Source organism: Salvelinus alpinus, chromosome 15 (assembly GCF_045679555.1).
Source record: "Salvelinus alpinus chromosome 15, SLU_Salpinus.1, whole genome shotgun sequence".
NCBI classification, from domain to species: Eukaryota; Metazoa; Chordata; class Actinopteri; order Salmoniformes; family Salmonidae; genus Salvelinus; species Salvelinus alpinus.
Window position 1 is genome coordinate 19,363,666 of NC_092100.1, and position 27,869 is coordinate 19,391,534.

The 27,869-nt window shown below is 41.5% G+C and overlaps 1 protein-coding gene across 2 annotated transcripts; it reads left to right on the top strand.

Moving 5' to 3' along the window:
* Positions 1-251: 251 nt before the first annotated feature.
* LOC139539636 (putative ferric-chelate reductase 1) lies at positions 252-27,600 on the top strand. 2 transcript variants are annotated; one of them, XM_071342763.1, is made up of 11 exons: positions 253-2,451; positions 10,975-11,170; positions 13,057-13,196; positions 13,421-13,509; positions 13,620-13,959; positions 16,854-16,937; positions 22,440-22,531; positions 22,623-22,681; positions 24,356-24,493; positions 24,802-24,836; positions 25,051-27,600. In XM_071342763.1, exons 1-11 carry the CDS (start codon positions 2,347-2,349, stop codon positions 25,135-25,137), a joined length of 1,365 nt encoding a protein of 454 aa, XP_071198864.1. In that variant the 5' UTR covers positions 253-2,346; the 3' UTR covers positions 25,138-27,600. The 2 variants fall into 2 exon arrangements, with proteins under 2 accessions (XP_071198865.1, XP_071198864.1); XM_071342764.1 differs by lacking the exon at positions 10,975-11,170 and having other exon boundaries at positions 252-2,451.
* The last annotated feature ends 269 nt before the right edge of the window (positions 27,601-27,869 follow it).

Genomic DNA, 27,869 nt, shown 5'->3' on the forward strand with positions numbered 1-27,869 from the left:
ACACTATGCATGATGACGTTACACAGGCACCCCCACCCCATCCTCTAAACCAGTGTGGGAAGGACTTGCTACTCGTTGAGGTGCTATGAGTAACTGTGTGTGTGTGTGTGTGTGTGTGTGTGTGTGTGTGTGTGTGTGTGTGTGTGTGTGTGTGTGTGTGTGTGTGTGTGTGTGTGTGTGTGTGTGTGTGTGTGTGTGTGTGTGTGTGTGTGTGTGTGTGTGTGTGTGTGTGTGTTCTCTCCTAGGTGCATAAGAAGTGCTCTGACCTGACGATGGTCCCTGAGAACGATGAGCCACTAGACTCTGACACGGAGGCTGAGAAAAACCTGATGGAGCGCATCAAGTCTATAAAACAAGAGAAATAAGAACTGAACAGAGCCCCTGATTCACCACTAAATTCAGCAGATACTTTTGGCAATGTAGTGTATGTGGGCACCCCTTCAAATGATTGGATTCAGCTATTTCAGCCACACCCATTGCTGACAGGTTTATAAAATCGAGCACACAGCTATGCAATCTCCATAGACAAACATTGGCAGTAGAATGGCCCGTACTGAAGAGCTCAGTGACTTACAATGAGACACTGTCATAGGATGCCACATTTCCAACAAGTCAGTTTTTTAACATTTCTGCCTTGCTAGAGCTGCCTCGGTCAACTGTAAGTGCTGTTATTGTGAAGTGGAAATGTCTAGGTGCAACAATGGCTCAACCGTGAAGTGGTAGGCCATACAAGCTCACAGAACGGGACCGCCAAATGCTGAAGAGCGTAAAAATCATCTGTCCTTGGTTGCAACACTCACTACTGAGTTCCAAACTGCCTCTGGAAGCAACATGAGCACAAGAACTGTTCGTCGGGAGCTTCATGAAATGGGTTTCCATGGCCGAGCAGCCTAAGATCACCATGCGCAATGTCAAGCGTCGGCTGGAGTGGTGTGAAGCTCGCCACCATTGGACTCTGGAGCAGTGGAAACGCGTTCTCTGGAGTGATGAATCACGCTTGTATCACACTGGCAGTCAGACGTATAGATGTGGGTTTGGCGGATGCCATGAGAACGCTACTTGCCTGAATGCATAGTGTAAAGTTTGGTGGAGGAGGGTTGTTTTTCATGGTTCGGGCTGGGCCCCTTAGTTCCAGTGAAGGGAAATCTTAATGCTTCAGCATACAATGAGGGGCGATTCTAGACTTCTGTCCTTCCAACTTTGTTGCAACAGTTTGGGGAAGGCCCTGTTGTAGAAATCCACCCCTAAGGACCCCTAAGCAATCTTTATTATTACGGCTGTAGAGGTTCACAAACTCAATACAAACTTGATGAAAACTCTGAAGGGGAGGTTCCCTTTCAGTCCTTTTATACTGCTACGCTAACACGTTATATGCATGTTTGTTTCTGTATGTGACTAATTTATACCACACAGGGCTTCTGCCCTTGAAACTGAGACATTTTTATTACTTCTCTAGTCCTAAAATAGTATTCTGGGCGTACTGCCAATTTGCTTATGAGTGATAGTGTGGTTTCCTCCTTTGCAGTCATCCAGTTACTGGCATGAACCCAACCAGGTTATTACAAAAGCAGCATTGTGCTAAACATACGATTACATACACACAAGAACATTTCCATCACAGCCCTTTCCTGTTTCAGGATGTCAATGCCCCCATGCACAAAGTGAGGTCCATACAGAAATGGTTTGTTGAAATTGGTGTGGAAGAACTTGACTGGCCTGCACAGAGCCCTGACCTCAACCCCATCGATCACTTTTGGGATGAATTGGAACATCTACTGCGAGCCAGGCCTAATCACCCAAGATCAGTGCCCGACCTCACTAATGCTCTTGTGGCTGAATGGAAGAAAGTCCCAACATCAAGTGGAAAAGAGTGAAGGCTGTTATAGCTGCAAAGGGGGGGACCAACTCCATATTAATGCCCATGATTTTGGAATGAGATGTTCAATGTGCAGGTGTCCACATATTTTAGTAGTGTATCTACCTCAATTAATTCATACCCTTGAACATTGACCCTGTACTGGTACCACGTGTATATAGCCAAGTTATCGTTACTCATTGTGTATTTATTATTACTTTTACCACGTTTCCATTATTTCTCTATTTTCTTTATCTCTGCAGTAAGCATTTCACTGTTAGTCTACACCTGTTGTTTATGAAGCATGTGAAGAATAACATTTTATTTGATTTCATTGCACTAGTGTCAGAAGTGGGATCACACTACTTACACCTGTTTGTGGAACTATTTCAGGAACTGTGGAATGTCAAGGTCAGATGTGTAAGAAATAGGAATTGGAATTCATCTACCAAATATGGTGATTTGATCCGGAATTAATATCTACTAGGATTATGAAATGTCATGTTTGTTTGCACAGCTCTTTGGCATACTTCCTTATTGGCATTCCATTTTCAGTCCGCGCGTTGGCAAGGTACGTTACTCCTTCCTTAAACAAGGTAAGAAATAAAATAAAATTCTTTACTGTGATAATTCAGTTTTTTATTCTTATCGGCCTTAGATATCTTTAGTTACATAAGTTGGGAAAAGTACCCAATTGTCATACTTGAGTAAAAGTAATGATACCTCAATAGAAAATTACTCAAGTACAAGTGAAAGTCTCCCAGTAAAATCCTACTTGAGAAAAAGTCAAAGTATTTGGTTTTAAATATACTTAAGTATCAAAAGTATAAATAATTTAAAGTTTCTTATATTAAGCCAACCAGAAGGAACCATTTTCTTGTTTTTTTATTTACAGATAGCCAGGGGAAAATTAAGCATTTGTGTTTCAGTCCACTAGATCAGAGGCAGTAGGGAAGACCAGGGATGTTCTCTTGATAAGTGTGTGAATTAGACCATTTTCCTGTCCTGCTAAGCATTCAAAATATAAAGAGTACTTTTGGGTGTCAGGGAAAAAATATTAAGTAAAAAGTACATTATTTTCTTAGGGAATGTAGTAAAGTAAAAGTTGTCAAATGTAAAAAGTAAAGATACCCCCAAAAAACGACTTAAGTAGTACTTTAAACTTTTTTTTTAACCTAAATACTTTACACCACTGTGTAACGTACTGTCGCTGACTGTCTCCAAGTGCCACCCAGTCCTTGACTTGGGATGGAATAAGTGCAGGAGCTGTCTTTTTCCAAGTCAGTCCATTAGACTATGTTCACTGAAATTAACAAATGTCGTTATGCTATAGTGACCTCTGAGTATTTACTTCTCCATGACTTTTAACCAAATTTTGATGACTATTAATATTATAGCATTCATGAAAAAGTAAACATTATTGACACTGGAAAGCTGCTGTGTCTGATCCCATGTTGACTTACCACCTCCTGCCGTTGTGCCCTTGATCAAGGCAATTAGCCCCCAACATAGAACATGTGGTCAACCCTCCACCTGGAGAGCTTCTGGGTGTGCAGGCTTGGCTTTTGATCCAGCCCTGTAGCTATCTTGGAGGATGGTTGCCACCCCTACCAAGTACTAAGCTTTCATGGCAACGGCCATTAGCGCTCACTTTGCAATGTATGAGCCCTGGTTAGAGTCCCTGTTGCAGCTTTCACTTTCTTCCTCTACATTGGTGGCAGTGTTGGGATCACATCCAGCTCACGTCTAGTTCTGTGATCTAGTGTTGGGAAGCATTCTGTTTTTCAACATTGTGTTGGGTGTAATTACATTGATATGTCTAGTGAACAATGGGCATGACGGATAGAATTATTCAGTGAAGGTGTAATTAAGCCTTACATCAAAGATGCATGAAGCTGAATGGAAAGTGTTATGCCCTGACCAGTTATTCAGAGGAAAATCCTCTGTAACTGTTGAATTTACATACGTTAAGCAAACACATTCTACACATTTACAAAGGACCTGTGTAAAGTGTTATTACAACCATGGTGTTATTTTGTGACTGAAGCTTAAATATCAATAACCTGACAATGATCCACATCATATGGGTAGACAAATAATGTAAGTGTGTTATGCAGCAAAACACAACTATCCTTTTTTTTACGATGCAAACCAGTAATATGAATCACTGTTGATCCATCCTGTTCTGATCTAATGAGATGGATGTAGGATTTTCTACGGCCTAGAATCGATGCCTTTCCCAGTCTGGCAACCCTCATAAAATTTGAAATAGCCTCTTGTAAAATGTATTATGAAAGAAATGGTGTAATGTAAACGAAAAAGTGGAGCATTGTATTAAATGCATTGAAGAAAATTGTGTAATGTAGGCTCCACAAAAACGCACAAAAACTGCTGAAATACTTTTTGTACATATTTCCACGAATTGAGTGTGAAATTGTGTTGCAACTATTCATGTTTCAGGGGAGCTCTATGCACAGCAAGTTGTTAGTCTGTCAGTCATTATTTTATACCTGCTGCTGAAATGTTGCACTCTCTCTCCTCGGGAACGGCCCACTCACAATGGCACACACGCAGCACCACAGACATGTACTGAAGGGTCATTCCGATAATGCCTTATATTATACGATAATGTCGTTTTTTTATTGATTGATCATATTCAATGGTGTGCTTTCATGAATTATATTAACACCAATTATTAAACTAATATCCATTATTTATCATGAGCTTACAAACAGGGGCGGAGGCAGAGGTGTGTCCGGGGTGGCACTGGACATCCCTGACACCCCAAAACGACATTCGCTACTGGCAGTAGCCTCTTGTTGAAAGAAGCATTTATTTTGACGTTTTCAAATTGAGGACGAGGAAGAGAGAATTATAACATTGCTTGCGAGATACAGAAGAATAAGAAGAACATACAGAAGAGAGAATATTCCCACAGCTCCACGAGCTCCTTTCGCAATTGGCGAAAGCATCATATTTGAAGTAAGTTAAGGTTTAGCATCGGGTTTAGGTTTCCTGAACAACTTATATGTAAGTTGAGTTGCTGTGTAAGTTAACGTTAGACCTTTGGCTCCATGAACAGACAGTTAATCAGATAAGAGAGATCGGTTCCCAATTTAGCCTAACATTGTTTACATCTGTGCTAGTAATACACGCGTATACAAATGTTTAGCAAATTTTTTATTTATTTTATTTATTTCACCTTTATTTAACCAGGTACGTGGTTGAGAACTTCTCATTTACAACTGTGACCTGGCCAAGATAAAGCAAAGCAGTGCGACAAAAACAACAGAGTTACACATGGGATAAACTAAAGTACAGTCAATAACACAATAGAAAAATCTGTATACAATGTGTGCAAATGAATGAAGGAGGAGGTAAGGCAATAAATAGGTCAAGTGGCGAAGTAATTACAATTTAGCAATTTACAGTGGAGTGATAGATGTGCAGATGAGGATGTGCAAGAAGAAATACTGGTGCACAAAAGAGCAGAAAAACAAAAATGGGGATTAGGTTGGTAGTTGGTTGGATGGGCTATTTACAGATGGGCTGTGTACAGCTGCAGCGATCGGTAAGCTGCTCTGACAGCTGACGCCTAAGGTTAGTGAGGGAGATATGTCTCCAACTTCAGTGATTTTTGCAATTCATTCTAGTCATTTGCAGCAGCGAACTGGAAGGAAAGGTGGTCCAATGAGGTGTTGGCTTTGGGGATCACCAGAGGAATATACCTGCTGGAGCGTGTGCTACGGGTGGGTGTTGCTATGGTGACCAGTGAGCTGAGATAATGCGGCGCTTTACCTAGCAAAGACTTATAGATGACCTGGAGCCAGTGGGTTTGGCGATGAATATGAAGCGAGAACCAGCCAACGGGAGCATACAGGTCGCAGTGGTAGGTTGTAATATATGGGCCCTTGGTAACAAAACGGATGGCACTGTGATGGACTGTATCCAATTTGCTGAGTAGACTGTTGGAGGCTATTTTGTAAATGACATCACCGAAGTCAAGGATCGGTAGGATACCCTAGTAAAACTGACTATGTTTGGCAGCATGAGTGAAGGAGGCTTTGTTGCGAAATAGGAAGCCGTTTCTAGATTTAATTTTGGATTGGAGATGCTTAATGTGAGTCTGGAAGGAGAGTTTACAGTCTAACTAGACACCTAGGTATTTATAGTTGCGCGCATATTCTAAGTCAGAACCGTCCAGCGTAGTGATGCTAGTCGAGCGGGCGGGTAAGGGCAGCGATCGGTTGAAGAGGACTTCGAAGACTTTAGAAAGGCAGGGCAGGATGGATATAGGTCTGTAACAGTTTGGGTCTAGAGTGTCACCCCCTTTGAAGAGGGGGATGACCGCAGCTGCTTTCCAATCTTTAGGAATCTCAGACGATACGAGAGGTTGAACAGACTAGTAATAAGGGTTGCAACAATGGCGGCGGATAATTTTAGGAAGAGAGGGTCCAGATTGTCTAGACCAGCTGATTTGTAGGGATCCAGATTTTGCAGCTCTTTCAGAACATCAGCTGTCTGGATTTGGGTGAAGGACAAGCGGGGGGGCCTGGGCCAGGGGTGCAGAGCTGTTGGCCGAGGTTGGGGTAGCCAGGTGGAAAGCATGGCCAGCCGTAGAAAAATGCTTATTGAAATTCTCGATTATCGTGGATTTATCGGTGGTGACAGTGTTTCCTAGCCTCAGTGCAGTGGGCAGCTGGGAGGAGGTGCTCTTATTCTCCATGGACTTTACAGTGTCCCAAAACTTTTTGGAATTAGTGCTGCAGGATGGAAATTTCTGTTTGAAAAAGCTAGTCTTTGCTTTCCTAACTGACTGTGTATATTGGTTCCTGACTGCCCTGAAAAGTTGCATATCGCGGGGACTATTCGATGCTAGTGCAGTACGCCACAGGATGTTTTTGTGCTGGTCAAGGGCAGTCAGGTCTGGAGTGAACCAAGGGCTATATCTCTTCTTAGTTCTACATTTTTTGAAAGGGGCATGTTTATTTAAGATGGTGAGGAAAGCACATTTTAAAGAACAACCAGACATCCTCTACTGACGGGATGAGGTCAATATCCTTCCAGGAAACCGGGTCAATTAGAAAGGCCTGCTCGCAGAAGTGTTTGACAGTGGTGAGGGGTGGTCGTTTGACCGCGGACCCATAACGGACAGGCAATGAGGCAGTGATCGCTGAGATCCTGGTTGAAAACAGCAGAGGTGTAATTAGAGGGCAATTGTGTGTTTATTATTACTATTACTACGTTTCCATTATATCTCTATTTTCTTTATCTCTGCATTTTTGACAAAGGGCCCGTAAGTAAGCATTTCACTGTTAGTCTACACCTGTTGTTTATGAAGCATGTGAAGAATATGATTTTATTTGATTTCATTACACTAGTGTCAGAAGTGGGATCACACTTGGCTACTTACACCTGTTTGTGGAACTATTTCAGGAACTGTGGAATGTCAAGGTCAGATCAGTCAGATGTGTAAGAAATTGGAATGAATCTACTAAATTTGGTGATTTGGATGATATCTATGAGGGTGCCCATGTTTACGAATTTGGGGTTGTACCTGGTAGGTTCCTTGATAATTTGTGTGAGATTGAGGCATCTGGTTAAGATTGTAGGACAGCCAGGGTGTTAAGCATATGTGGGGGAAGTAGTAGGCTACAGTTGTCAGTGTTCAGCAAGTTAACATTCAGCAATTTGAAATCCATTAACTCAGTTAGATTTTCATACTTGAACTCAAAATGCAGAATTGTTATCAATCTATTAACGTTACTCAAAAGATTACCACAATTTGCAGATGCACCTTTATGATAGCAAACAGGCTAAGAAATTATAGCTAGCTAAGTTACTTACTGCAGAGTAGGGCTAGCCATGATCTGACTAATAACTAAGGCTGGTAGTTGATTTTAACGTACAGTTATGATAATGGAGATTTGTAATTAAGATTGAGTTTGGACTAAAATGTGGATAATTGGATGCTTAGATGTAACCATAGACTGTTTTATTTTTCTATAGAATCAATTAAACATGACAATAAAGGAAGAGATATCAGACTTATTTTTAAAGAAGAACATACCGGCAGATCAGGTGCAAGCAGACCCGAGCCCTTGCATCACCACCGGACCCCAGAGCAGCCCAGAGCTTGCTTGTTCGTAGGTGACCAAATACTTATTTTCCACCATAATTTGCAAATAAATGAATAAAAAATCCTACAATGTGATTTTCTGGATTTTTATTTCTCATTTTATCTGTCATAGTTGAAGTGTACCTATGATGAAAATTACAGGCCTCTCTCATATTTTTAAGTGGGAGAACTTGCACAATTGGTGGCTGACTAAATACTTTTTTGCCCCACTGTACATGGCATGCTGTAATCTGAGGGACAGGCTTCCAGCAGTTCTGAGAGTGCTACAGGACATCACACTTGAAAATAGTGGTGATAGATCAGTGGAGGCAAGGGGCCTTCTTTCTCAGATAGATTTACATTTCATAGGGCTTTTGGTTACCTTTCGTAAAGTGTTTGGTGATACCAAATGTCTTTCTGACATGCTCCAATCAAGCTCTCTTGACCTCACAAGGGCTGTGGATCTAGTAGGTGCCCTTAGACACATTACAGGACTACAGAAGTGAGAGTTACTTTTGAGAACTATGGAAAGAGCTTGAAGAGTTTTCAGAGCACTGTAAAATAAGTGTACAAACGGTGTGTAAAAGACAGCCTAAAACAAGCTTAAGATTTCACGACTCATTGATGATGAGCACTGTGGGACAGAAAAATAGTGACCAAAGTGATGGTGAGTGTCACGCCCTGACCTTAGGGAGCTTTTTATGTCTCTATTTTGGTTCGGGTGGGCATTCTATGTTCATTTTTCTATGTTTTGGTATTTCTTTGTTTTGGCCGGGTATGGTTCTCAATCAGGGACAGCTGTCTATCGTTGTCTCTGATTGGGAACCATACTTAGGTAGCATTTTCCCACCTGTGTTTGTGGGTAGTTGTTTTCTGTTTAGTGTTCAGCACCTGACAGGACTGTTTCGGTTTCATTTCTCACTTTGTTATTTTTGTTCTAGTGTTCAGTGTAAATAAAAATCATGAACACCTACCACGCTGCGCTTTGGTCCGATCTTCCTTCATGCAACGACAGCCGTTACAGAGAGAGCTTCCAAAGAGCAATCTTTTATCAGGTGCTTGACAGTCTCACAGCTGAGCTGCAGAGGCGTTTTTCAAAGAAGAATTGCGAGATAATGCAAGGGGTCCAGTCTCTCATCCCAAAGAGTACAACATTCTTGAATGAGAAGCCTCCGTTTGCCTTTGCTCAGACCTTTGAGTCAGATTTAGAGGACTTCAAACATGAGGTTCATCAAACCAAGCGGCTTCTTGATAGGAGAGAGAAAAGTGGAAGGGACAGACCGTCTACTGTCCTTGACTTTGTTTTGTTTCTAGAACCTTCTAAAGAGGTCTTCCATGAGCTATTTCAACTTTGTAAGATTTCTGTTACACCAGTCAGCAGTGCTTCTTGCGCGAAAAGCTTCTCAGCTTTAAAACGGATTAAAACCCACCTTAGGACAACAATGGTTGATGACAGGTTAAGTCACCTCGAATTATGTTGTTTTTAAATCTACCTAGGATAAAACCTGCACTGTGTACTAGCTAGAAACACTGACATTCTAAAATGATAAATCCAAAGGGTATCATGTCACACAGATTTAAGTTGTGAAACTTTTCTTTGCTATTAGTTAACATAATATATATGAGCATAAATATGATACTGTAAGTTTAATATTGATGGGAACAAATTATTTTTAAAGTCCATTTCTGCTTGATATGTCATTGTTTTTTGTAAATTGTATTTTTTTGTAAATAAACAATGCTATTTATGTAACACACAAATGCTATCTCCTTGGTGCTTGAGCTTTATTTTCAGAATATATTTTGGAAGTTCAACACTTAGACCCAGATTATATATTCATGAAAATAGAGTGACCCAAATCTCTCGTGTGTGTTTGTGAGAGAGAAAGAAATTGAGCTGCAGTTCTGAGGTAGAGACACTGACTATTCATAGTATGTTAATTAATTACAGTAAAGTAACCCTTTTGGACTACATTATCTGCCACATTGAAGAACTCCGAGTTAAGTCAATTATCACTTCTACCTCTAATCAGCAATCATAGGATTCATTCATGCTCCTTAGATGCCAGGTTAGGATTACACACTCATTTTCTGCCATGGTCTATGGACCCCCTGAAGTAGCCTTGGCCACCCCATGTATAAAACTCATGTTCCGCCACTGCTTACAAACCCTAATTTGACAATTTGGAACAGCGCATCTTGCCATTTCAGCCTGGCGCATTTTCAATCTGCGCAATCTCGAACACCATACTGTCACCCACAGATTCACAGACTAGCAGCAAATACATTTGAACGAAGCGGAATCAGGAAATGAATGCCCACTCTCCATTGCTATTCAATGAAGATCCCACCTTCATTCCGCTTTGATCAACCTTTTCTGCCTCGTCGTGTGAATCTGTGCCAGCAATAGGCTATTTTTATAGACAAGCCAGGTCGTAATTCCCCAAAAATGAGAAATGCCGGTACGGTGTTCCGGAAATCTCTGGCCCAAATCAACCACTATTGCCGTCTGTGAACTGTCATCTGTGTACCGCATAGGCTATTAACGCATGGAGTCTTTTCTAGACAGATGTTATAACCATAGATAGTGGGCATCTCTGACACCAGACTTTAATTGACATTTTCCTCAATAGTACCACTGCATATGATTTTACAACTAAAGTAAAAACCCTTGTCAAATCTGATTGGCCTCCTCAAAGTTAGTCTCAGAAATCCCAGACCTAGGGCAGTATGCTGGAACATTGTTAATGTGGGAGGCAACCCGTCTACAATAAAGACTCCAATAAAGTAATCAAACACTGATTTGATGCAAATGATCCTCAAATTTCTACAGTAGAGCTGATTGTTGTAGCCTAGCCTACCTTAGTCAAGGTTTGGGGGTCAAATACACTCATGGTGGGTACTTTACTTTTATATACATATTACCACACTGCTTACAATCTGACTGTGGAAGTTAAGATATTTTAAGAAACAGTGCTTTGACACACACCCTGCTTTTCAGATGTGCTCCGCCCAAATGGCCCTCGCCATTTTGATTGGCATTGCCACCATTGAAACTGTGACTGGTTTTAGTAGCGGTGGTGTTGACATGTCCTGTGGCACAATGTTGCCCCAACATGGTTCTCCCACACCTGAGAGTGGTCCGTTTAGTGTCCCAAAACATTTCTGTTCCAGTGCTGCAGGATATGAGACTATAGGTAAAGATCAAAGCACCCTGAATGTGTGTGTGTTTGTGTGCATGTGAATAAATGTGTGCAACTTGGAGTAAATTAATAAATGTATTTAAGAATAAAGAACCCAATATTCTGCATTTACACAGGAAGTCCAGTTCTGATATTTCAGCTCTGAAAAAGATCTGACTCGTAAAGATCTAATGTGATTGGTCAAAATACTAAATAGTGGAAAAAATATCAGAATTGGGCTGCCTGTGTAAACGCAACCCTAATTGGGCCTTGTCAGACAAGCTTGATGAACCATGGGTTACATAATGTATTATATATGTGAAGCATAATAGTGGATGGTACAGAACACATTATACACTGAACAAAAATATGAAACGCAACATGCAACACTTTCAAAGATTTGACTGAGTTACAATTCATATAAGGAAATCTATGGATTTCACATGACTGGGAATTACAGATATGCATCTGTTCGTCACAGATACCTTTAAAGAAAAGGTAGGGGTGTGGATCAGAAAACCAGTCAGTATCTGATGTGACCACCATTTGCCTCATGCAGGATGACACAACTCCTTCACATGGAGTTGATCAAGCTGTTGATTGTGGCCTGTGGAATGTTGTCCCACTCCTCTTCATTGGCTGTGCAATGTTGCTGGATATTGGCGGGAACTGGAAAGCGCTGTTGTACACATTGATCCACAGCATCCCAAACATGCTCAATGGGTGACATGTCTGAGTATGCAGGCAGAATTGGAACATTTTCAACTTCCAGGAATTGTGTACAGATCCTTGCGACATGAGGCCGTGCATCATCATGCTGAAACATGAGGCGATGGCGCTGGATGAATGGCACGACAATGGGCCTCAGGATCTCGTCACTGTATTTCTGTGCATTAAATTTGCCATCAATAAAATGCAATTGTGTTCGTTGTCCGTAGCTTATGCCTGCCCATATCACAATCCCACTGCCACCATGGGGCACTCGGTTCAAAACGTTGACATCAGCAAACAGCTCGCCCACAAGACGCCTAAAACTGCCATCCTTCCGGTACAGTTGAAACCGGGATTCTTTCGTGAAGAGCACACTTCGCCAGCGTGCCAGTGGTCATTGAAGGTGAGCATTTGCCCACTGAAGTCGGTTACGACGCCGAACTGCAGTCAGGTTAAGACCCTGGTGAGGATGACGAGCACGCAGATGAGCTTCCCTGAGATGGTTTCTGACAGTTTGTGCAGAAATTCCTTGGTTGTGCAAACCCACAGTTTCATCAGCTGTTCGGATGGCTGGTCTCAGACGATCCCACAGGTGAAGAAGCCGGATGTGGAGGTCCTGGACTGGCATGGTTACACATGGTCTGTGGTTGTGAGGCCAGTTGGACGTAGTGCCAAATTCTCTAAAACGACGTTGGAGGTGGCTTATGGTAGTGAGATAAACATTACATTCTCTGGCAACAGCTCTTGTGGACATTCCTGCAGTCAGCATGCCAATTGCACACTCCCTAAAAACTTGAGACATCTGTGGCATTGTGTTGTGTGACAAAATTGCACATTTTAGAGTGGCCTTTTATTGTCCCCAGCACAAGGTGCATCTGTGTAATGATCATACTGTTTAATCAGCTTCTTGATATGCCACAACTGTCAGGTGGATGGATTATCTTGGCAAAAACTAAATGCTCACTAAAAGGGCCATAAACAAATTTGTGCACATAATTTGAGAGAAATAAGCTTTAGGTGCATAAGGAAAATGTCTGGGATCTTTAATTTCAGTTCATGAAACAGGGGACCAAAACTTTACACGTTGCATTTATATTTTTGTTCAGTATAGTTGGTACCTCCTACAATAGATTACTATTTTTGTGTTTGAAAAGTATGAACCTGTCTATGTTTCTAATAATGTGTTACAGTGTCACTCCAAGCTGATCCTGCCACTCCGTTTAAAGGGTTTCTGTTGGAGGCTAGGGAATCACAGGATGGACCTGCTGTTGGCACCTTCACTCTGCTCACTCCCACTCATAGCCGCCTTCTTCAGTGCAATGGCAATCCAGTGAGTCTGCTCTAATATAAGTGTTTTCCCCCTCTTGTTGCTTAGTTACCCTCTTATTGCAGTTTATTTTACCCTCCTTATTCCTCATCTCACATGGTCAAGCATCAGTCTCATGATCAGACAATGATACTGGTAAAAAGGTGTCATCAAGCTAAGGAGCTTTGAAATGAACTGTATGGCACCTTTGATGTCAGTCTGTCCATGACTCTAAAATGTGTGTGTAGGCAGCTGCTGTTACCCAACCCAACAACCAAGCCAAGACATTCATCGAAGCCAAGTGGAGAGCACCATACAATGGAGTTTTCTATTTCAGGTCATTATTCATGCATTCATTTATTCATGAATGAATTGACTGTAATATGCTGTTGTCGCACTACAGTAAAAGGGACATTGTCTGAAAGCATGTTTCTTTATATTTTTCAGAGTCACATTTATTAAAAACATGATGAAGTTCTGGATACCAGAGGCCATTAACATCACCACCTGTCCTACTACTACTACTACCCCTATTACTACTACTATCACTACTCCTATTACTACTACTACCCCTATTACTACTACTACTACTACTACTCCTACTACTCCTACTATCACTACTCCTGCTATCACTACTCCTGCTATCACTACTCCTACTCCTACTATCACTACTCCTACTCCTGCACTGCACACATCTGCACCCTCTACGTGTATGCTTATTAGCACTCTCATTCGGCCTTCACTCTTGGTAATGAGTCTTCCAAAAGGCCAGACACTTTGGCATAAGGTAAGTCATAATATGGATTTCAATATTTAATGTCTTGTTTAGGGAAATCTCCATGACTTCGTACAGCTGGGGCTGTATCCACAAAGAGTAGAAAATTGGTCGTAAGTGCGGAGAAACCTCTTTTTTAGTCATAAGAATCTCACCTTTCAATTTTTTTTTCTGGGGGAGGACTGAACTTACTGTTGAGAGTTAGAATAGTAGAATACACAAGGTGCAATTTCAAAATGTGATTGCCAATCAGCAGTTTTCTGTTATGTCAGTCATAATCTATATTTCCATTAACTTGTCCAGTGATTCTCCCACCTATCTGTTTCCTGTCCCAAAAGCCAGAATGGATAGAATGCAAGAATTGACAAATTTGCCATATTCTAATAATTATTATATGCCAGTGTATCGCCACGGTCCATGCCAGCCATGGTGAAACTTGCACTCCTGTAGATCTGAAATCATTTGATGGTGAAGCTTGCATCCAGCCAACCAACCAGGGGGACTCAGTCAGGGTCCCAACTTACTGTTGAGAGGTAGAATACACAAGGTGCAATTTCAAAATATGGTTGGGCGTCAGCAGTTTTTCTCTTATGTTAGTCACAAAATATTTCCATTAACGTGTCCAGTGATTCCCACCTATCTGTCTCATGAAGAATTGACAAACATTTGCCATATTCTAATAATTATCACATGCCAGTGTATTGCCATGGTACACTAGCACGCCTGTAGATTTGAAATTATTTGATGGTGAAACTTGCATCCAGCCAACCAGAAAAGCAAGGCAAGTTAAGGCTGTTTCCATTACACGTTGCAATGTTTTTGTTGTTGCAACATTGCTTTTGTCGTATAAACCTGGGTCAATGGAAACCTGCCTACTGACAGTCACTCAATTAGCCCATGTCAGCTAACATTTTTTTGATTGTTAAATTAGTCTAGCCAGCTATCTAAACTTAGTAGTAATCATGATCGAATTATCAACCAGACACAAAGGGCACGTGCCCAAGGGGATTTGGTTAGTCACTCTTACTCAGACATCATTAACATGGAATAAGACTCTATAGCCACTCCTATCGGTCATATTTTTTATCTGAGGAAGGTATTCCGCTACCCAAGAGTGGTAAAGCGGCCTTTACTGGTTCTAACAGCAGACCTTTAAGCTTGCTGCCAGCTCTTAGCAAACTGTTGGAAAAATTGTGTTTGACCAAATACAATGCTATTTCTCTGTAAACAAAATAACAACATACTTTCAGCATGCTTATAGAGAAGGGCACTCAACATGTACTGCACTGACACAAATGACTGATGATTGGTTGAAAGAAATTGATAAGATTGTGGGAGCTGTACTGTTAAATTTCAGTGCAGCCTTTGATATCATTGACCATAACCTGTTGTTGAAAACTTGTTATGGCTTCTCAACCTCGGCTCTGAATCCACGATATGGCAATATATCTAATAGAACTCAGGAGGTTTTCTTTAATGGAAGCTTCTCTAATGTCAAACATGTAAAGTTTGGTGTACTGCAGAGCAGCTTTCTAGGCCCTCTATTCTTTTGCATTTTTACCAATGACCTGCCACTGGCATTAAACAAAGCATGTGTGTCCATGTATGCTGATGATTCAACCATATACGCATCAGCAACCACAGCTAATGAAGTCACTGAAACCCTTAAAGAGTTGCAGTCTGTTTTAGAATGTGTGGCCAGTAATAAACTGGTCCTTAACATCTCTAAAACTAAGAGTGGTACACTTTGGTACAAATCATTCCTTAAGTTCTAGACCTCAGCTGAATCTGGTAATGAATGATGTGGCTGTTGAACAAGTTGAGGAGACGGAATTACCTAAGATTGTAAACTGTCATGGTCAAAACATATAGATTCAGTGGTTGTAAAGATGGGGAGAGGTCTGTCCATAATAAAGAGATGCTCTGCTTTTTTGACATCACACTCCAAAAAGCAAGTTCTGCAGTTCTGCAGGTGGTGAATGAGCGGACCAAGGCGCAGCGGGTGATGAATACATAATGAAATTTAATAACAAGACGAAACACGAAGAACACTTGAACAATTTACAAAACAACAAACGACGTTAAACAGACCTGAACATGAGAACTACATAAAACGAAGAACGCATGAACAGGAAAAGAACGAACGAGACGAGACAGTACCGTGTGGTGCAACTAACACAGACACAGCGACAATCACCCACAAACAAACAGTGAGAACAGCCTACCTTAATATGGTTCTCAATCAGAGGAAACGTCAAACACCTGCCTCTAATTGAGAACCATATCAGGCAACACCTTAACCCAACATAGAAACACAAAACATAGAATGCCCACCCCAACTCACGCCCTGACCAACTAAACACATACAAAAACAGAAAACAGGTCAGGAACGCTAATAACCGGGAAGCAAGTACAGGGAGTGAAATTAATAAATAAACGACCAAAACAAGAAATACGAGTAGCGTACAGACATGAAACATATAAACAGAGGGGGGGAGCGGGAGTAAATGTGACTGTAATGCTGAACTTTGGCGATACGGATTGAATAGAGCCCGATATTTCCTTTGCAGTACGTCAAAATGTCATGATTACCATCTGAGAAACTTTTATGAGTTGACTGTCTGAGCAGTGTCTTAACATCACCCTAAAACCTACTATGAGCTGGCAGTTTTTTGTTGTTGTTTAAAACAGGTTCTGATAGGATTCCCACGACCTTTTCTGAGACTCATTGTGGATACGGCCCAGGATGTTTTGCTCTTTGGTCCTTCTGCACTTAGTCATGGTGTAGATGATTCTGGTTTAAAGCAGTACCTCTCCAACTGATCTTTTGTCTGGAAATGTTTAGTGCGGTCTATTCTATGAGCAGAATGCTGGGCAATGATTTGACAACAGTTATTTTGTTGCAGGGGTTCAAGATTTTGTTGTGTCCTCTCTCAATGGTTGCAGCCATCATTGCCTTTATTATTTTGCTGCTATGGGAGCCCATACACGTGAGTATCAATTACACTGCTCAAAAAAATAAAGGGAACACTTAAACAACACAATGTAACTCCAAGTCAATCACACTTCTATGAAATCAAACTGTCCACTTAGGAAGCAACACTGATTGACAATAAATTTCACATGCTGTTGTGCAAATGGAATAGACAAAAGGTGGAAATTATAGGCAATTAGCAAGACACCCCCAAAAAAGGAGTGATTCTGCAGGTGGTGACCACAGACAACTTCTCAGTTCCTATGCTTCCTGGCTGATGTTTTGGTCACTTTTGAATGCTGGCGGTGCTCTCACTCTAGTGGTAGCATGAGACGGAGTCTACAACCCACACAAGTGGCTCAGGTAGTGCAGTTCATCCAGGATGGCACATCAATGCGAGCTGTGGCAAAAAGGTTTGCTGTGTCTGTCAGCGTAGTGTCCAGAGCATGGAGGCGCTACCAGGAGACAGGCCAGTACATCAGGAGACGTGGAGGAGGCCGTAGGAGGGCAACAACCCAGCAGCAGGACCGCTACCTCCGCCTTTGTGCAAGGAGGTGCACTGCCAGAGCCCTGCAAAATGACCTCCAGCAGGCCACAAATGTGCATATGTCAGCATATGGTCTCACAAGGGGTCTGAGGATCTCATCTCGGTACCTAATGGCAGTCAGGCTACCTCTGGCGAGCACATGGAGGGCTGTGCGGCCCCACAAAGAAATGCCACCCCACACCATGACTGACCCACCGCCAAACCGGTCATGCTGGAGGATGTTGCAGGCAGCAGAACATTCTCCACGGCGTCTCCAGACTCTGTCACGTCTGTCACATGTGCTCATGTGCTCAGTGTGAACCTGCTTTCATCTGTGAAGAGCACAGGGCGCCAGTGGCGAATTTGCCAATCTTGGTGTTCTCTGGCAAATGCCAAACGTCCTGCACGGTGCTGGGCTGTAAGCACAACCCCCACCTGTGGACGTCGGGCCCTCATACCACCCTCATGGAGTCTGTTTCTGACCGTTTGAGCAGACACATGCACATTTGTGGCCTGCTGGAGGTCATTTTGCAGGGCTCTGGCAGTGCACCTCCTTGCACAAAGGCGGAGGTAGCGGTCCTGCTGCTGGGTTGTTGCCCTCCTACGGCCTCCTCCACGTCTCCTGATGTACTGGCCTGTCTCCTGGTAGCGCCTCCATGCTCTGGACACTACGCTGACAGACACAGCAAACCTTTTTGCCACAGCTCGCATTGATGTGCCATCCTGGATGAACTGCACTACCTGAGCCACTTGTGTGGGTTGTAGACTCCGTCTCATGCTACCACTAGAGTGAGAGCACCGCCAGCATTCAAAAGTGACCAAAACATCAGCCAGGAAGCATAGGAACTGAGAAGTTGTCTGTGGTCACCACCTGCAGAATCACTCCTTTTTTGGGGGTGTCTTGCTAATTGCCTATAATTTCCACCTTTTGTCTATTCCATTTGCTCAACAGCATGTGAAATTTATTGTCAATCAGTGTTGCTTCCTAAGTGGACAGTTTGATTTCACAGAAGTGTGATTGACTTGGAGTTACATTGTGTTGTTTAAGTGTTCCCTTTATTTTTTTGAGCAGTGTATTTATTATATTCTTTATTTAAGTAATTGTCACGCCCTGACCTTAGAGAGACTTTTTATTTCTCTTTTTGGTTAGGTCGGGGTGTGATTTGGGTGGGCAATCTGTGTTCTATTTCTTTGTTGGCCGGGTATGGTTCCCAATCAGAAGCAGCTGTCTATCGTTGTCTCTGATTGGGGATCATACTTAGGCAGCCTGTTTTCCACCTTAGTTTGTGGGATCTTGTTTTTGCATAGTTGCTGTCTAGCCCTGCAGAACTTTACGTTCGGTTTTGTATAATTTTTTCTTCTTCTCTGAGTTCTGTAATAAAAATCATGAACACTTTCCACGCTGCGCTTTGGTCTCATTCATATAACGACGGACATAACAGTAATAAGGCCCTAGGGTGTATTGTATATTGGCAATTATAAACTGGGTTGTTCGAGCCCTGAATGATGATTGGCTGACAGCCGTGTTATATCAGACTGTATACCACGGTATGACAAAACATATATTTTTACTGCTCTAATTACGTTGGTAACCAGTTTATATTAGCAATAAGGCCACTCAGGGGTTTGTGGTATGTGGCCAATATAACACGGCTAAGGGTTGTATACCACCCCCCCCCCCAGGCCTTATTGCTTAAATATACGGTACCACAGCTATGGGCAGTTATTAGGCACGACGTGAAGCGTCGTGGTATATTGTCCATATACCACAAACCCGAGGTGCCTTATTGCTATTTTACACAACGGGTGGGTCTAGTCCAGAATGCTGATTGGTTAAAACCGCATTCCAGACAGCGTCTATTCCACAAGTTACCACCAGCTAAATCTATGGTGTTAAAATGCCTATTTACTCTGTTCCATCTCACTGTGCAATCCCCTGTCTCATCAGCCCAGCCAGGGACTTTATAAGCTTGATCTCCACTATAAAAAGCATCTAGACATTATAATTTTTTTTTAGACTAACATCTAGTTTAACAGCAGCGATTTGTATAAACCTTGCTGTCTGTCTCTCCGACATGTGCAAAATTGTTTCAATATTCAAATTCGATCTCCAGATGTACCATGGTAATGAACATGTCGGGAGTCGGGATGAGACAGACCGGCAGCGTTTCTCACCCAGTCGAAATCATGAATCAGCTGGCATGATTTTTATGGATATATATACAGTGGGGAGAACAAGTATTTGATACACTGCCGATTTTGCAGGTTTTCCTACTTACAAAGCATGTAGAGGTCTGTAATTTTTATCATAGGTACACTTCAACGATGAGAGACGGAATCTAAAACAAAAATCCAGAAAATCACATTGTATGATTTTTAAGTAATTAATTTGCATTTTATTGCATGACATAAGTATTTGATACATCAGAAAAGCAGAAGTTAATATTTGGTACAGAAACCTTTGTTTGCAATTACAGAGATCATACGTTTCCTGTAGTTCTTGACTAGGTTTGCACACACTGCAGCAGGGATTTTGGCCCACTCCTCCCTACAGATCTTCTCCAGATCCTTCAGGTTTCGGGGCTGTCGCTGGGCAATACGGACTTTCAGCTCCCTCCAAAGATTTTCTATTGGGTTCAGGTCTGGAGACTGGCTAGGCCACTCCAGGACCTTGAGATGCTTCTTACGGAGCCACTCCTTAGTTGCCATGGCTGTGTGCTTCGTGTCGTTGTCATGCTGGAAGACCCAGCCACGACCCATCTTCAATGCTCTTACTGAGGGAAGGAGGTTGTTGGCCAAGATCTCGCGATACATGGCCCCATCCATCCTCCCCTCAATACGGTGCAGTCGTCCTGTCCCCTTTGCAGAAAAGCATCCCCAAAGAATGATGTTTCCACCTCCATGCTTCACGGTTGGGATGGTGTTCTTGGGGTTGTACTCATACTTCTTCTTCCTCCAAACACGGCGAGTGGAGTTAGACCAAAAAGCTCTATTTTTGTCTCATCAGACCACATGACCTTCTCCCATTCCTCCTCTGGATCATCCAGATGGTCATTGGCAAACTTCAGACAGGCCTGGACATGCACTGGCTTAAGCAGGGGGACCTTGCGTGCGCTGCAGGATTTTAATCCATGACGGCGTAGTGTGTTACTAATGGTTTTCTTTGAGACTGTGGTCCCAGCTCTCTTCAGGTCATTGACCAGGTCCTGCCGTGTAGTTCTGGGCTGATCCCTCACCTTCCTCATGATCATTGATGCCCCACGAGGTGAAATCTTGCATGGAGCCCCAGACCGAGGGTGATTGACCGTCATCTTGAACTTCTTCCATTTTCTAATAATTGCGCCAACAGTTGTTTCCTTCTCACCAAGCTGCTTGCCTATTGTCCTGTAGCCCATCCCAGCCTTGTGCAGGTCTACAATTTTATCCCTGATGTCCTTACACAGCTCTCTGGTCTTGGCCATTGTGGAGAGGTTGGAATCTGTTTGATTGTGTGTGGACAGGTGTCTTTTATACAGGTAACGAGTTCAAACAGGTGCAGTTAATACAGGTAATGAGTGGAGAACAGGAGGGCTTCTTAAAGAAAAACTAACAGGTCTGTGAGAGCCGGAATTCTTACTGGTTGGTAGGTGATCAAATACTTATGTCATGCAATAAAATGCAAATTAATTATTTAAAAATCATACAATGTGATTTTCTGGATTTTTGTTTTAGATTCCGTCTCTCATAGTTGAAGTGTACCTATGATAAAAATTACAGACCTCTACATGCTTTGTAAGTAGGAAAACCTGCAAAATCGGCAGTGTATCAAATACTTGTTCTCCCCACTGTATATATATATATATATACAAAGAAATGTCTTCCCAGCTTCAGTTTGAAGTGATTGTGTTAGCTGTGTTCTTGGCTAGCTCCTCTGAACAACAGTGACCTGATGAGGGAGCACATTTTCTATGCCAGGCGAAATCACAGCTTATTGTTATGGATGTATCCAAATAAATGTCACTAGAAAACAGCTTAAACAAATGCAAATACAGCTACTTTGCTGTTAATCTGGCTACACTTTTTTGAGGTGACTGTAAAAAGCAAGGGAAAATAACATTGGAAGCCAGTATGGCAATGGAACATTTTAGAACAAACGAATGGGTCACTGTCTATTGATACAGAACAAAAAGACTGAACGACTGGGTCGCGTCTCTATCAACCGAACCAATAGAACGAACAACCAGCCGGCTTGGGTAGCAACCCTAGATGTGTGTCGGGACTATATCTTGTGGAAGGATGAAATAGTATGAATGAAATCATAAAAATTAAGTCCATGAAAATATGTCAATCATTATTTGAATATGTTGGTAACTGGGTGGTTCGAGCCATGAATGCTGATTGGCAGACAGCCGTGGTATATCAGACCATATACCACGGTACGCTGAAACATGTATTTTTACTGCTCCAATTACACTGGTAACCAATTGCGTTGCGTCGTGCCTATCCCTTAGCCATGCTATATTGGCCATATACCACACCCCCTCGTACCTTATTGCTTAAATATACCATGGGTATGACCCAAACATCCAGTACTTGTTTACGGTTCTATTTATGTTGGTAACCGGTGTTTAGAGGATATATTGGTACAGTTTGCCTAACATCCATACCAATATATCCTCGGCTAAGGGCGGTTCTTTAGCACGGGGCAATGCGGAGTGCCTTGATACAGACCATAGCCGTGGTATATTTGCCATATACCACAAAGTCCCGAGGTGCCTTATTGCCATTATAAACTGGTAACAAACGTAATTAGAACAGTAAAAAATGTTTTTGTCATACCCATGGTATACGGTCTCATATACCATAGCTTTCAGCCAATCAGCATCCAGGACCCAAACTAACCAGTTTTTAGTGTATAGACTTTCTTCCTGCCAGAACACTGTTCTGCTGTTCAGGGTTGGGGTAAACTCCATGTTGAGATGAAATGTGTGTGTGTGTGCTTTTGTCTTATAGATAACTCTTGTGGCTGTTGTGGGTGTGGCAATGGTCCTGAGCTTGGGACAAACGATTGTTGTTTTTCTACCCTTTGGGTCCAGCCATGAACTGTGAGTTCCTCAGATCAAAGCCTGAAAATGTGTGTTGAAAGTACCTGAATTGAACCTCACACTAGTAAAGATGTTATGTATATTTTTTCAGGAGGTCCATCTGTGATTTGGTTCTCAGAGTGATTGCCTTCACAACGGAGGTTTTTACCAGTAAGGAACTTCACCTTTTGATTATAACTGAAGGAAAACAAATGGTCATAGCTCATGGTGAAGCATAATTGACTGTCAGATCTAACCTATACAGTGGAGGCTGCTGAGGGGAGAATGGCTCATAATAATGTCTGGAACAGAGCAAATGCAATGGCATCAAACACATGGAAACCATGTGTTTGATACCATTCCATTCATTCTGCTTCAGCCATTACCAGGAGCCCGTCCTCCCTTATTAACGTGCCACCAACTTCCTGTGAACCTATAGTTTACAAGAAATCTTTCTTCTCTAGTTTGGTGGAACCCTATAAGGTTGCGAACAAAATCAACAATCTCTGAGGGTTAGAGGTCTAAGGTAATGCATCTCAGTGCTTGAGGCGTTACTACAGACACCCTGGTTCGATTCCAGGCTGTTTCACAACCGGCCATGATTGGGAGTCCCATAGGGCGGCGCACAATTGGCCCAGTGTCGTCCGGGTTTGGTCAGTGTAGGCCGTCATTGTAAATAAGAATTTGTTCTTAACTGACTTGCCTAGTTAAATACATTTATTTTATTTTTTTTTAAATACTAAAAATAGATTAGTTCTGTAGAAGGCATACTACAGTATACACTACACTATAGTGTGGTGTTGACAGTGCATAAGATCACATGTTCAGGTTTAACCTAGTCAACCTAGTTAGTAGTACATATGTAATGGTTCCCTACATCTCTCACTCGAGCTACAGTTGAAGTTGGAAGTTTACATACACTTAGGTTGGAGTCATTAAAACTAATTTTTCAACCACTCCACAAATTTCTTCTTAACAAACTATAGTTTTGGCAAGTCGGTTAGGACATCTGTGTGTTGACAAGTAATTTTTCCAACAATTGTTTACAGACAGATTATTTCACTGTATCACAATTCCAGTGGGTCAGAAGTTTACATACACTAAGTTGACTGTACCTTTAAACAGCTTGGAAAATTCCAGAAAATGATGTCATGGCTTTAGAAGCTTCTGATAGGCATCATTTGAGTCAATTGGGAGGTGTACATATGGATGTATTTCAAGGCCTACCTTCAAACTCAGTGCCTCTTTGCTTGACATCATGGGAACATTAAAAGAAATCAGCCAAGACCTCAGAAAAAAAATTGTAGACCTCCACAAGTCTGGTTCATCCTTGGGAGCAATTTCCAATCGCCTGAAGGTACCACGTTCATCTGTACAAACAATAGTACGCAAGTATAAACACCATGGGACCACGCAGCCATCATACCGCTCAGGAAGGAGACGTGTTCTGTCTCCTCGAGGTGAACGTACTTTGGTGCGAAATGTGCAAATCAATCCCAGAACAACAGCAAAGGACCTTGTGAAGATGCTGGAGGAAACAGGTACAAAAGTATTTTTATCCACAGTAAAACGAGTCCTATATCGACATAACCTGAAAGGCCGCTCAGCAAGGAAGAAGCCACTGCTCCAAAACCGCAATAAAAAAGCCAGACTGACACTTTACATTCTTAAAATAAAGTGGTGATCCTAACTGACCTAAGACAGGGAATTTTTACTAGGATTAAATGTCAGGAATTGTGAAAAATTGAGTTTAAATGTATTTGGCTAAGGTGTATGTAAACTTCCGACTTCAACTGTACATGTGCTTTTCTCTCCTGTGTTTCTCATCCCACTCTCTAACGACAGTGGCGGCCATATTTGTGGGTCTGGAGGAAATTGAGAAGTGCTGCTCGATACACTGGCGCATGAAAGTGATGGGAGGGTATACAGCCTGGGTGGCTCTGTTCTACTTGATGTTCATATACCTCTGTTACCAGAGGAAAAGTAAGATTTGTGAATATTAAGCAGGTTACTGTTTTTTTGTCATGAATCTTGTTCTGGAGGCAGCTCTGAATAGTGATAACTCTAATGCCTAACCCAAACCTTAAATGAAGACCAAAAAGCATTTTTTTCCTTCCACAAATTTGGGAAAAATCGCTCAGTTCTGCCTCCAGGAAAACTGTCATGACTGTCAAACGTTAATTAACCTGTGAACGTTAACATCTCATCTCACTGTTCAAGATATTGGAATTTCTTAAATAAGACGATTTAATATGGTTTTGTGTCTTCTGTTCACCTCGCTGGAAATTCAGTAATTGGTGACAAATGGATTGTGCCAAAGAGAATGGTAAGCTCAGTGTCAAACCTCAGCTCTCAATGAAGCCTGAACCCTGTTAAACTTTTAGGTAACCATATAAAAAGGTCACTGTGTTGCCTCCATTTTCAATGTGAAATCACAAAAAGCTTCTCATAAGTATGTTTTTTGATAATTATGCTTTGAAATGCAATGTGTCAACACATTTTCATGTCACTTTTTAAAATTGTATTTTTTTTCTTTTCAGATACTCTTTGAAAAAATCCTCAATGTTATCCTTGTTCTGGGCAAATTGGGTTTTACAGTGGCTCTTATCACTGGAATATACACTTAATATACACTATTTGCATTGTGTGCCTCCAAACCCCTCTTTTACACTGCTGCTACTCTCTGTTTACCATATATGCATAGTCACTTTAACTATACATTCATGTACATAGTTCCTCAATTGGCCCGACCAACCAGTGCTCCCGCACATTGGCTAACCGGGCTATCTGCATTGTGTCCCGCCACCCACCAACCCCTCTTATACACTACTGCTACTCTCTGTCTATCATTTATGCATAGTCACTTTAACCATATCTACATGTACATACTACCTCAATCAGCCTGACTAACTGGTGTCTGTGTGTAGGCTCGCTACTTTCATAGCCTCGCTATTGTTATTTTTCACTGTTGATTTTATTTCTTTACTTTCCTATTGTTCACCTAATACCTTTTTAAAAAATGTTTTACTATTGGTTAGAGCCTGTAAGTAAGCATTTCACTGTAAGGTTTACTACACCTGTTGTATTCAGCGCACGTGACAAAGTTTGATTTGATTTATGAGACATGATGACGGTGTAAAGCAAGAGGTTTGCGTCGTTACATTAAAACATGTATTATGACAGTAGGTTTATACTGTAGATACGTGTTATACATTTGGTAACATACTGTATGTCACACATGCACTTTAACCCTTGTTTATCATTGTTTCTTTTTGGTTTGGGTTACAATACACGTTTATACTGTATCATGAATACTTAGATGTTTTACTATAGCTAAATTTCCATCCATATGGCAACAGATTTTCATGCAAATATTCTAAAATCCACATAAAACAATATGCACATTTTCCCACCATAGTTGTTTTCATCAAATTAACTTGTTGCACATAAGGATGTGCGTGATGACGAGTGCACATAAAAATACTTTTTGCGGTTAAATTCCCACGTACTGAATAAAACAAGTTAAATGGGTTTCAATTACATTTAATGGTTTTCTCACCCAAAAATGTGCATTATATTGTGAGTGTGCACTCTGGTATTGGCACTGCGCTCTAGCCAACAGCACTCAGGGTGCAGATTTAGTGCACTGTTGGCAAGAGTACACGTATAGCCTACATCAAGGATACTAAACTGCTACCCTACGAGGTCGGGAGACTGCTGGTTTTCTGTCCTACCTGATAATTAATTGCACATACCTGGTGTACCAGGTCTAAATCAGTCCCTGATTAAAGGAAACAATGCAGTGGAACTGGCTTCGAGGTCCAGAGTTGTTTGAAGGGCCTACATGATGAGATTATGAACAAAGGAGCAAGATTATTTTTATTTGTCAAACGGCAGCCAAGCATCGATGATCATGTCACCAGAATAAAAACCTCTATTTATTGGAAAGGAGCATCAAGCTCATCACCTTGCACTTTCACCACCCTGTGAAGTTCATCATCATTTACTTAATCTGTTCCTGATAAACTGCATGGTTTCCCGAGTTGGAGTACATGCCAATATAATCGCATGACTCCAAATTTGCTTCGATATGGTTATTATATCAGCATTTGCACATAAAGGCATTTCCAATTGCCATTTCTCGCATATTATATTTTACTTACATAAAAAGATACCAACACGAATGAACAAATTGTCAGCATTTATAAAATTGTACCAAAACTTCCTGTTTCCATCACAACCTTCGTGACTTTACTCATGACAACTGTGGATGGAAATGTGGTTACTGTCAATTATTTGTCTACTATACACTCTAAGTCAAATATTTCATTATCTGCAATAACAATGTAAAGTAGCCTGCAATAAAAAGGTCAACATTCCAGTCTGTGTGCATGCACTAAAGAGGTGTTTACAGTGCCACATCTTCTGTTTAATAATTCAACAGTCAGGTAACTTCCTTATTGCTTAGATAAATACATTCTAGTTACTTCTGTTTTATTTCCTCAAATGGAGATAACATACAGATCAACTCTAAAGTTGTAAGTAATTAAAGAGGGGCAAATTACATAGATACTGGACGTCAGACGTCCTTGAATTTTTACTTTTGAAATTAGGAAGCAACAGTAGGCTACTAAATACAATTTCCAGTGTCACACCGACTCACATCCTTTACTCAACTGTTTCTTTTAGCAGTTACCGGTAGTCTGGAAGGCCTCAATTTGGACACTTTTCTAAGGACTAGACACTATAGAATCGCGTGACTCCAATTGGACAACATGCTCGCCAAATATACAGCTTGTTGCATTGTGGCCATAGACATAGAAGGGTTTTGTAACCACTTACCGTGGCAATTTGAGTGTTAAACTGTATATAATCCTTTATGACCATATGTACCTCTGTGATTAGTTGTAATTGATTATGCACAACAGTTAATTTAATTGTTTCCACACACACAATGCGTCATATGGGTAATGGCCATGTGAAGTGAAATGTGTATATTTTGGGAAGTGAGCACTGTTTGTTCGCTTGACCTGACGAAGATCCGTTTCGGATAGAGACGTAATCAATAAAGCAGTGAATTGAGAGCTGAAGTAGTGTGCGGGCTGCCTTGTTCTTTACTAGTATTATTTATTAGCCCAGCACCTATGTTTTTTAAGGTTGTGCAAACGACTATTTACTTTTCTAAGGACTAGACACTATATAATCGCGTGACTCCAAGTTTGCTTCGATATGATGATTATTATGTAAGTATTTGCAACTGAAGGCTTTTCCACCACCATACATTTTACCTACATAAAAATATCCCACCATGTCGAACGAACAAGTTATCGGTCGGCATTTATAAAATTGTACCGAAACT

Bases quoted from the DNA above. Each gene is read 5' to 3' on its own strand.
- LOC139539636 (XM_071342763.1), top strand. From the start codon at position 2,347: ATGAAATGTCATGTTTGTTTGCACAGCTCTTTGGCATACTTCCTTATT. The intron at 11,171-13,056 runs GTAAAGATCAAA...AATGTGTTACAG, and splicing joins TGCAGGATATGAGACTATAG to TGTCACTCCAAGCTGATCCT. The intron at 16,938-22,439 runs GTGAGTATCAAT...TTTGTCTTATAG, and splicing joins TGCTATGGGAGCCCATACAC to ATAACTCTTGTGGCTGTTGT.